The sequence below is a fragment of the Saimiri boliviensis genome, chromosome 16 (genome assembly GCF_048565385.1).
Source record: "Saimiri boliviensis isolate mSaiBol1 chromosome 16, mSaiBol1.pri, whole genome shotgun sequence".
Classification (NCBI taxonomy): Eukaryota; Metazoa; Chordata; class Mammalia; order Primates; family Cebidae; genus Saimiri; species Saimiri boliviensis.
The window spans coordinates 41,946,492-41,959,113 of NC_133464.1; the positions used below are offsets into that span (position 1 = coordinate 41,946,492).

At 31.5% G+C, this 12,622-nt stretch overlaps 1 protein-coding gene across 1 annotated transcript in view; it reads left to right on the forward strand.

Moving 5' to 3' along the window:
* The window catches only part of KLHL1 (kelch like family member 1), a 402,761-nt gene that overhangs the window by 166,732 nt on the left and 223,407 nt on the right, over positions 1-12,622 (forward strand). The window contains exon 4 of the mRNA XM_039473260.2: positions 5,146-5,342. Within this exon, the coding sequence (XP_039329194.1) occupies positions 5,146-5,342 (197 nt within the window). The remainder of the gene's footprint in view (positions 1-5,145; positions 5,343-12,622) is intronic.

The following is a 12,622-nucleotide window of genomic DNA, read 5'->3' on the forward strand; positions in this document are numbered from 1 at the left end:
AGGGTATAAGGTCACCTATATAGTGTACCTGCAAAAAAAGAAACTAAGAAAAAAATTCACCATAATCTAATAAAGGGGAAATACCATAAGTACAAAATGAAGACTTCTGCAAAACAACTAGTATGGATTCTTCACCAACACAGATATTATAGATGAAAAAAATGGTAGGAGAATAGTTCTAGATAAGAGAAGATTAAAGGAACACCACCAGTAAATGTATAATCCTTGATGAGATCCTGAAATTAAAAAATTTGCAAAAGCTACAAAGAAAACTATTCAGACATTTGGGAGAGTGTATGTCACAGCGAATGTATCAATTTCATGTATGGTAATTATATTGTCACTCTGTTAAAGAATACCCTTGTTCTTAGATGATACATGCTGAAGCATTAATGGGTAACATGTGATGGCTAAAAGTAGCTCTCAAGTAGTTTTGCAACTACAACATAAATACACACATACACATACATATGGCAAAATGTTAACACTGGGTGAAGCCAGATAAGAGGTTTATGGGTAGGTTTTGTAAATTATTATAGGTTTAAAAAAGATCAGAATACAAAATTTGGTATGGATAAAAATAATTATAATGCATAAAAGACTTTATTAATAAATATTCTGTTCTTGAAGATAAAGTTTGTAAAGTTGAAAACTATTTTATTATGTCCTAAAACTATTCATGATGAAAAGAAGAAATCTAAGAAAAAATGATGGCAACATCACAAAGTTAAAAAAATACAAAAACTGGCAATAATATACTTTTAAATTTCAATTAGAGAACAGCATAATTGATGATAATTAAATAAAATTACATTTTTCCTAAACTCTTATATTCAAGATTCAAATTTAGTGCAATCAGCTTTCTGAGCTCACAAATAAACTAATATATTCTTTATATGTAGGCACTAATGGCTGCCATTGATTATTAGAAGCAGCAATGTATACTTTCTCAGAATATATGTATATGAAGATAAATTATTCAAACTTTAGTCAAATATAGAAGACTCAGAAAAAATGAATAAAACAGGATATTAATCTCTCAGCTTTAACATTTTTTTAGATTTTTCCTTTTAGAGTAGTTTCAGTAAGATTGGCACCAACTCTTCTTTAAATGTTGATAGAATTGAGCTGTGGATCCCTCTGGTCCTAGAATTCTGGGGGGAGTTTACTTTTTCTATTACTATTTCAATCTCAGTACAGATATCGATCTGTTCAGAGTTTCTATTTTTTCCTGATCTAATCTAGGAGAGTTATATGTTTCCAGGAATGTATTTATCTCCTATAGATTTTCTAGTTTGTACACATAAGGTGTTTATAGTAGCCTTGAATGATTCTTTGTGTTTCTGTGATATCACTTGCAGCATCTCCTGTTTCATTTCTAATTGAGGTTATTTCGATCTTCTCTATTCTTTTATTCATCAGTCTCACTTATGATCTCTCAATTTTGTTTATCTTTTCAAAGAACCAGCTTTTTTGTTTCATTTATCTTTTGTATTGCTTTGCTTTGTTTGTTTTAATTTCATTTAGTTCTGCTCTGATCTTTGTTATTTATCTTCTTCTCCTGGGTTTAGGATTGGTTTGTTCTTGTATCTCTAGTTCCTTGAAGTCTGACCATATATTCTCTATTTGTGCCTTTTCAGAATTTTTGATCTAGGCATTTAACGCTATCAACTTTCCTCTTAGCCTCACTTTTGCTGTATACCACAGGTTGTGATAAGTTGTGTCACTATTTTCATTCAGATCAAATAATTTTTTAATTTCCATCTTGATTTCAGAGTTAACCCAAAGATCATTCATGAGCAGATTACTTAATTTCCATGCATTTGTATAGTTTTGAGCTTTCTTTTTGGAGTTAATTTTGAGTTTTATTCTACTGTGGTCTGATAGGATACGTGACACATTTTGATTTTCTAAAATTTATTTAGACTTGTTTTGTAACATATCATAAGGTCTATCTTGGAGAATGTTCTATGTACTTATGAAAAGAATATATATTCTGAAGTTTAGGGGCAGATTGTTCTGTAAATATTTGTTAAATCCATTGTTTTAGGGTATGATTTAGGTCCATTGTTTCTTGTTGATTTTCTGTATGGATGACCTGTCTAGTGTTGTTAGTAAAATACTGAAGTCCCCCTCTATTATTGTGTTGCTCTCTATCTCATTTCTTAGGTCTAGTATTAATTGTTTTATAAATTTGGGAGCTCCAGTGTTAGGTACATATATATTTGGGATATTTTTCTGTTGAATTAATCCTTTTATCATTTTATAATGTCCCACTTTGTCTTTTTTTAACTGTTGTTGGTTTAAAGTCTGTTTTGTCTGTTAAAAGAATAGCTACTCCTGCTCACTTTAGATTCTCATTTGTTTGGAGTATCTTTTTCTACCACTTTACCTTAAGTTTATGTGAGTCCTTATGTGTTAAATCAGTCTCTTGAAGACAGCATATACTTGATTGGTAGATTTTTATCCATTCTGCCATTCTGTATCTTTTAAGTGGAACATTTTTTTGGCCCCTTACATTCAATGTTAGTACTGAGATATAAGGTACTGTTCTGTTCATCATGCTAGTTGTCGCCTAAATACTTTTTGTTGTTGTTGTGTTATTGTTTTATAGGCCCTGTGAGATTTATGCTTTAAGGAGGTTCTATCTTGGTGTATTTGGAAGTTTCATTTCAAGATTTAGAACTCCTCTTAGCAGTTCTTTTAATGCTGGCTTGGCAGTGGCAAGTTCTCTCAGCATTTGTTTGTCTGAAAAATAATTTCTCTCTCCTTCATTCATGAAGCTTAGTTTTGCTGGATACAAAATTCTTGTCTGATAGTTATTCTGTTTCAGGGTCTAAAGATAAGACCCCAAACCCTTTTAGCTTGTAAGGATTCTGCTGTGAAATCTGTTTTTAATCTGATAGATTTTCTTTTATAGGTTATCTGGTGATTGTGTCTCATAGCTCTTAAGATTTTTCCCTTTGTCTTGACTTTAAATAACCTGAAACTATGTGTCTAGGTAACGATCCTTTTGCAATAAATGTAGGTATTCCTTGAGCTTCTTGTATCTGGATGTCTAGATCTCTAGCAATGCCAGGGAAATTTTCCTCAGTTATTCCCTTAAATAAGTTTTTCACACTTTTGATTTTTCTTTTTCCTCAGGAATGCCAATTATTCTTAGGTTTGACCATTTAACGTAATTCCAAAATCTTGGCAGCTTTGTTCATTTTTTAAAAATTCTTTTTTCTTTGGCTTCATCTGATTGGGTTTAGAACTCAGAGCATAAATACTTAATTTGGGTTAATTATTATTAAAATGAAATTATATAAAGACAGTAGAAATTGAAGAAATTAATAAGGCAAAATGCAAACATTATTAAAATCTCTTAATCTTTGTGTCAAAACTACTGTTTATGAATGTATTAAAATTTTGTGACATCAGTAAGTCCCATGGGGAAAATTTCCAGAATTACAGATTATATAAATTATTAGAAAGTGAGGAATAAACAGTATGTTACATGTGACAAAGAAATTGAATAGTCACTGAAGTTAAAAAGTTAAGGTTAAACAAAATATTGAATATGCTGAACAGAGAATTAGTGAATAGAAGCTATGAAAAAATTATAGACCTGAAGAGAAAGAGAAAATCCAGTGTACACCTTAGGGATCGTTTGTAAGAGAAAATGGAGGAAACAGACGTAGGAGTGAAGAATCATTTAAATAAAAATGGCAATAATTTTTCAGCATTAGTGAAAACACATATATTCATATTCAGTAAGGTCAGTAATTTCTAATCAAAATTAATAAGACATTATACTCTTTAAAAGTCCTATTCATTACCATTACTGTATATTGTCTACTAACAAAAAAGTGATGCTTGGAAGTGATTATTTAATTAGATAATCCACTTAAAAGATTAATTTTACAATGTAGAAATGATAGAAGGCAAAAATAAACAATCCATAGTATGAAAAAATTCACATAATTACAGGTACTGGCTAATTAGAATACATTAAAAACTATAGAGTAAGTTAAGGCTGTAAGAACCAATAAAACTATATCTATATTTTTAAATACTTAGAGTTTACTATGGTGGTTTTATTAGTTGAAACTAATAATTTCAGGTGTTCATTCAAGACCCAGGATCTTTTCTTCTTGTGTGTCTTCCATTCACTTGGGTTTTATTATCACCTGTAATTAGCTGGTGTAATAGAAGGAGAGAAGATGCACATCATAAATGGTAATTACACACATCCTCCTGCTCATGGTTTATTGACAAGAGCTTGTTATGTGTCACACCTAACTCAAGAGAAATGTAGTCTGACTCTGTGTTCAGGAAAGGAAATGACTGGAGATGTTTTTAGTGAAGAACTAGGAGGCTATGCCAGAAAAATGGAATAAACCAGTTCTGAGAATGTATAACTTGTAAATCTCACTCAGATACAGATAGGAAATCTAAATGATAATAAAATCATCAAACACATTGAATTGCTAATTAAAATGTAACTCTAGATAGTTCAGTCCATAAAACTTCAAAGATAAATTCTTTAAACTTTTAACAAACCAATACCTTAAAAAAAATTATTCTGGAAATTAGGAAAAAAGAGGAAATACTGAAGTACTAAAGAGCTCACTTTTTTTTTGCCTTTAAGATAAAATGACCAACAGGGGAAAAACAAACAAAATTTTAAACAAGAGTACAGTGGGTTACAAACAATACTAGCAGTATGAACCACATGTATTTATAAATGTATATACATATATTAATTATCCAAAAATATATATTTTATATTCATATACAAATATATACCTTTTCAGAAACTTAGTGAGCCTCTGCTCTCATAAGTTTGTAAGCATGTATTTGAAAACTGATTTTTCTCTCTTTCTTTCTTATTTCACAATGAAAGGAAGAACGTGCCTAAATGTATAGAAATGTTGATTGAAACTGCATTTGTATCTACTGGGTGATTTTGAATATTCCGTGAAATATAAAATGCAACATTATTAAAACAGTTGCTGACTTTTGCCAAGTTATATTTCTCTTGATTATCAATCTCAGTTTAGATATTTTCTAGCAGATTGGACTAATGTTTTGAGTAATATTATGATATGTATTATCTCATGTTTTTAAAAGACTTTCATAATTATCTTTTCTTATGTTTAGGATGCTTGGAATTAAAAGAGGACACCATTGAGAACCTTCTTGCTGCAGCGTGCCTTCTTCAGCTTCCACAGGTGGTGGAAGTGTGCTGCCACTTCCTCATGAAGCTTTTACATCCATCTAACTGCTTAGGAATTCGAGCATTCGCAGACGCTCAAGGATGCATTGAATTAATGAAGGTGGCCCACAGCTACACAATGGTAAGGAAACTTAATATTTTAATAATAGAGACATACCCTGTATTATCAGAGGTAAAAATAATTACTGTCATGGCATTAGGAAGTGTTTTAAATTTAAAATGAGGTTCTATACTTGGCACATTTTTTATTATGAAATACAGTGTACCATAATGCATTTTCTAATTTAAAAAAACACATTCTATACTGGATGTATTGTTCTTTGTGGATTTATACTTTATTTTATTTTAAATTTATTGTTTATTACAAAATATATTGCTAAGGATCCAGATAAAGACATGTGTAGGGCAAGGTATGATGAGAGGGGTGTATAGGTTCCAGGCCCTCCCTGGGCATGCCACCCTCCAGGAATCTCCATGTGTTGCCTTCAGGAAGCTTCTTTATGGTTTTATTCATACTTAACAGGCAATACAGATATACACATTGATGGATATTAATAAAGTTATTTAAACTGATTTTCAAAATTGCCCCAGCCTTATCTACCTTTGTACATTCACTTCCACAAGGGCCCTTTGTACATTTTTCTGCATTTTTTAAACCTCTCTGTCACAGTATGTCATATTTAGTTTGGCTATGCCAGTGTGATGAGTTTATGGGAAAAAAAATTAAACCTATTTTATATTTTTATCTTTTATTCCTCTGTGTGTGTGTGTGTGTGTGTGTGTGTGTGTGTGTGTGTGTAACAGCTCTGTAGAGAATCTAAAAGTCATTTCAATTGTACAATTTAAATGTGTGTACTTTATGGCATGGGATTTTAAAAATATTAATTTCATTCTAGAATAACCGGTTAAAATAGAATAGAATAACAGGTTAGAAGTCTCATACCTATCATATTACCTATCCTAGAAATAATTATTCTAAAAGCACTTAACAGAGTGAGAGTTTGGCATAGAGGCCCTATATCAATGTTTGCCATTTTTACTGTGATATTATCATTCATATTATTAATGTCTTCATTGTTATTGAAACAACTAATAAAATCATATGGAACTTTTCTCTCCAACTCAAAGAAAGTTTTAAAATGAGTTTAATCTCTTTAAACTTTATGGTTGCCATTTTTTTCAAATTGAACCCTCTTTATAATCACTAATGAGTCAACCACTTAAAAGTATTCTGATTACCATGTTAAGACAGAGTTTCAAAATTATTTTTATTTTCTTTTATAATCCTTTAAGCAGATTACTAAATTAAATGAAAATACAGAATTAAAAGGAAGAAGATAGCACTATTTGTAACTCTGTTGTCAAATCCTTCTTTAGAAATTTTCCATGACAGACGGGATGCTACCATTGAAATTATGTGAACCATAGCAAATGAATGTAAACAAATAATTCATCAACCAAAATATCAAAGTCTAACTGCCACCATTTAATTAGGCACATTTCATTACCTCTAGGAGTTCCTGGCTTAACTAAGCCAAAGAACAATATGCCTCCATATCCAGAGGGATAATAGTCCCTTCTGGTCTAGTTTGAAATTATTAATTTAGTAATGAAAATGTTTTCCTTGCAGCTGCTTGGACTGTTCTGCAATTTATCACACAATATAACAAAATTTTTTCTTCAGAGACTTTAAAATATATGCTTTATAGAAAATATATTTAAAACAGAAATATAGAAGATTTCTAAGGTACTCAACATTCCGAATGAGTCTATCTTAATTTATTTTTTAAACTGTGACATATTATATCTGCTGAAATTTAAATGATTTTAAATTATTTTGAAAATGTGACCCTCTGGCATTCTGTAGATACTCATGTTAACTATTTTAGAGAAAAATTACTGGCCAGTTGTCTTCCGAGATCTATATTGTCCCTTTAGTTCCAGCACTTTAAAATGAGTGTTTTACATCTGATATTGTGATTTCTCATCACATATTTGCCTCTGATCCTTATCCAATCAGGCATATGTCCTCATCTAATCTACCCAGTCTGTGCTTTGAAAGCAAACATATTGTGTTGTGTTTTATTTTTTTCTCCTTAAACTGCTTTACCAGCAAATCATCACATTTGTTTTCTACTACACCTGGCATAGAATTAACTTCTCTCTTAACTGTAATTATTTGTTTGATTGCTTAATGTATAAATAACACTTAAAAATTAAATTTCTGGCCTAAACTCTTGAGATGTGAACTTGGTCTTCAAAGATGACCTTCTAAGGAGTCATCTTATGAATTTAGCTTCAGATACTGATTCTGTGCAAATAATTCCAAAATCTTTCCAGGAAGGTGACCCAGCTTGGCAATGAATCGTGTGCAAAATACTGGAGAATTTTGATTGCAAGCTCAAGATCGAGTAAAAGTATAAAATTAATTCTGTAACATTAATGTAAACTATGTCTGCATGAATATAAAGATAGCACCGAAATAGCATCATTGAAGGAAATAGTCTGTCTTCTCTTAGATTACATTATAAAACCTGTGCTTAATTCTAGATATAAAATTTTAAGAGCAATAGAGAGTGGCAAACATAAACAGATTAGAATAACAAGAAGAGTAAATCATTTGTGATTGTGTAATATGAAGAAAAGTTAAAAAAAAAAAAGGTTGTCTATGGCTGAATAAAATTACGGCATGGCAATAGCTATAGCTGTCCTCATATATTTGATAGAACAGCCTTGTGTTAAAGCAGTGATGTTTAAGTGTTTTTTATTCTATTTTTAAATGTATTTTATTAATGCAATTCTCTGGTCAAATTAAATATTATATCAAAGCGTAGTTTTAGAATTGGTCTTCTGGGGTAAAGATGGACAGAAAGTCGACTTCCATCTTTCGATCTTTCCTTCCCTGCTGAGTTGTCTATTTCCACTGATCATTATTGCCACCTACCTCCAAAGTCAGCACTGACTTTTGGAGGACAGGCCTGGAACATTTTTATCCAACAATCCTTTCTCTAGACGGTTCTGGATTAGAACTTGCCAATAAGAGGAATTCATATAAGATATGAAAGATGAAAGAGAAGGAGCAGTCATTATTCTCCACATGCAGTTGCAGGAAGATATGTAGGCAAATGGAAAAGTAAAATAACTTATAGGCAAGTTATTAAAGCTATTTACCCCACTGTTGTAGGCTGAGACTATTGTTTGGAGTTCTCTGGAGGTTCTTGAGGAATGCAGTGTCTTTGCAGAGTGCTTTTGTGAACAATTCATGTTGAAGTGAAGGTTGAAATCTTTAGTAGAAAAATCCCCGACTTTCACCTCCACAGCCCTTTCAATGGATGTTTGAACCTTCAATTCTCTCATGATAGCTTTTAAACTTAAAACATTGAGTATTTTATTTTCTTAATTCAACAAAATATTCAAAACATACCCCAACATAACCTGGTGAAACTCCATATTCTGCTATACATAGTCCCCCACACCTAGCTTCTAAGCCACTACTCAGGCATTTTTTCCTCAAAATTAGATGCAATTGTTCTCATTCCTGCTAAACATGCAATGTATAGTTCCTTCACTCTCACGTTACTCAGATATTTCTCTTGTTGGAATCCATTATCAAATTCTAAATAATCTCCCTTTGTTTCTGGTTCAAGTTTATTCGTGCCCAAGAAATACCTTTAAATGTTTCATGTTATTACCTCTCACAATTGAAACCATAGTATTTATTTCCTTAGGATTGTGTGATATCATCAAAAACTTTCTTATACAATTATTTTTATTTCTTTGTGGCTGGTCATTACAAATATATTGCAGATTTCTTTATGATAAGAGAAGAAGCCTTCCCCATTGATTTTTTTGTTCCATCAGCTGTCTAGTATCTTATAATATGTTCATCAGTTCCATTGTCCTTGGATACTTCTGTAGAACTTTCTTTAATTTACTTATTCAACAAGTCTACAGTGTGTGCCTCTGATATTTTTTAAAATCACATTTTCTACTATTACTTTCCCTGTTCATACAGTTCTAGCCAGTCTGACCTTCTCACTGTTTTTTGATTACACTGAGCATAACTTCAGTTGTGGACTTTTGTTCTTGTTCTTCTTCCCTCAGATGGAAGTCCTCTTCTGCCATACATTTATATCCATTTCTTCTCCTCCTCATTTGGATCTCTGTAAAAGGTTACTTCCATAGAGACCCATTCTCTTGTGATGTGCCAGTGCCTTCAAAACTCTCTATTCCCTTATACTCCTTTAGATTTTTTAGAGTTTTTAGTTCCTGCTTTAAATTACATATTTGTTTTTGTTATTGTTGTATTTGTTGTCTACCTGCCCAATTAATGTAGTAGTTTCTTGGTAACATTTAAAAAAGGAAAGCTTTGTAGCATAAGTGCCTAGATAAATCTCTGCATATACTATTAATTATTGAATGAATAAGTGAAGGTAAAAGTGACCATTGACTGCTAGGTGTCAAGTTTCCTGGGTGCTACCAGCAGGTGACACAAGGAATGCAATGGTGAACAAAATAGAAATGATGTTTCCCTTAGAGTCAAGGTTAATATATTGAATAAAAAAATATTATAAATTATAACTACTTATGCCTATATATTATACATATATAGACACATGTGTCTATATATGTATACACACATATGGTAAATTTTACAAAGAAAAATTATGAGATACAATGAGAACTCTCCCCTAAAGCAAAAAAAGACTCTTTAAATAAGTGGTGTTTATTTGCATTGTAAAAGCATGTCAAAATTAGGTGCAGAGTTGGCTGAAGAATGTTCATAACAGAAGAATATGGATGTGCCAGTGATATGAGATGGAAGGGCAATTGTTCTGCTTAATGAAATTCAAGGTAGATGGGATGGTGGAGAGGAACAAGAAGAGAGGCAGTTTATGAGGCTGCAGATTTAGGCAGAACCAAATTGTGCAGGGTTATGGAGATTTTGTAAAGAATTGGGATTTTATCTGCAGTATAAGAATGTACCATTGAACATTTTAAACAAGTAAAGCCAAGGTTTAAATTTAAGATGAGTCATCAGACTGACATAAAAGGAAGGCAAGAAGAGAAACTAAGAATAGAGATTAGTATACACTAGAGGTAGGGGTGTGTGTGTGTGTGTGTGTGTGTGTGTATTATGTGTGTGTGTAATATATATCTATTATATATATTATGTGTATATATATACACATATTGTTAAATATATATCATATACACACACATTTGTTTATAATGATAATTTATCATTATAATTGACAATTACATATTTCTATTATATATGTATGTATGTATACATGTGTGTATATATATATGAGATAAATTTTACAAAGAAAAATTATAAGATGTAGTATAAGATATATATACTCACATCCACATATAAGGAGAGTAAAAAACAGAAAAGAAAGTGATGATGTAATGCTACGTTCTGCCATTGTGCTTGGCACATAAGCAGCAGCTTTATTGATGGAGATTCTTAACACCAGTGGTGCTGGTGATGGCCCACATAAAGTGTAAAATATTCTCCAATTGTCACTGTAATTCTAGGTTTTAAATATATTATTAAATTTACTCCTTTCAAAATTCCTTCTAGGTAAGTGTTATATCCATTCTAAAAATGATAAAGCTGTGATTCAGGGATGTTAAATAATTTACTCAGGATCAATAGATAGACATGCTAGATTGGGATAACAAACCCAGTACAGTCTCTATGCCCTATTTAATATGTTAATGCATATTGAATTTCTATGCCCTATTCAATATGCTAATGGATATGCAGTGATTACATATTTCCTATAATATTAAGTCGGGTTTATAATACCCAGACACAAAATATGGATTACTTCATGCAAGTGGATATTATAAACCTGAAAGAGAAATGAGACCAAAGAACTTCATGATTTTTTTTTTCTCAAGTATTCTTCCTCCCATCTCTATTTTCTGTCCAGTGCAACCAGAATGACTTAGAACATTTCATTAGGTTTAGGCTGGAGGCAGAGGCAGTGGCACTAGGACTAATTGGAGCTGTCTTGTTCATAAGTAGCTTTGAAGGGTGGAAGACTCATGCCTGGAGCATAAAGCTAAGCAGCTGCCCTTTCAGAGTCTGGTAGCACTATGAAAAATCCTATACATCCTTCAGTTGTCCTTCGGAGCCAGTGGAAAAAAATACTTGAGAGAAAGAACAAACTCTATCAATGTCGTTTGTGTTCATGGTTTTAAAATACCTGTCATGTTTTATGGTTTCCAGCTAACTACATGCTTTTAATCTTTACCAGTAATCCTGCTAGTAAACCATAAATTAGAGTTTGCCTTGGAAGAATATTTGCAGTATAACTTTAAATATCCTTGTTTTATAAGTCATAAAAATAAAGTTCACTTACATTTTTCTCGACTATTACATGATACATTAGTACTAAATGATTTTTAATGTTGTCCTTTTTCTTTTATTTATTATTTTGTGTTACTCCTTTTCATTGTTTCACATGCATACATGGTCTTAATAACAAGTTTAAGTTATATATAGTTGATGCATTAAAAATTATCAAAATTGGACTTTCAGCATGTCTTTGTAAATTCAAAAGAAAGGAAAAGGTCAGGGTGAGTATAATGAGCAGTTTAAGGAACAATGACCATTGATGTTTAATGACCAAAAGCACTAAATAAACATATTTTTCTGTTTTTGTTTTTGTATTTCTTAACTTTCTTTGTCCCTGAATTAGATGGACAGTTCTTTTTTTTATGGTTATCAAAATCAAACTAATTAACACATCAATTGCTACCCATTATGTACATTAGGTCCCTAGAACTTGTTCACTGTCCGTTACAGGCAGTTTGTACGTGTGTTACAAATTGGAGTCATTGGCAAAATTATTGCCCTTATTTGCAGGTTTTTATTTGTTCTACTGAGCTACAATTTCTAAAACATTAAGATATAACACATAGCTATATGAAACTGCAACACCCACACGCACGTGCACAATCTATTAAGAGTACCTTAGGTACAGTAGGTTAAAATTTTTTAAGAGTTGTCATACATCTCAAGCTGCTGCTGTGGCAACAATATAACAAAGTTTCAATAAGGAATACTAACATTTAAAAATATCCTGTAAACAAACATTTAAACTTATAAGTAGTCCCTAGTCAATGATTTGAATAATTTAAAATGAAGTATGCCCTTCTGTGGTAAGGAATATTCTTACATTACTAGAGTGATTCTAAAAGGCCTTCTTAAGATATGTCAGAAGGAAGAAATGTCAGAAACTTTGGCCTGCAGGGTCCTTTCAACTTATAAAGCACAATCTTCAACAAATAAAATCAATTAATTTGCTTTTTTAAACAAAAAGTTCTGTTTTTATACAAATGGAAATCTCCCTTTATTATAATAATTTGCCTATCATTAACCAA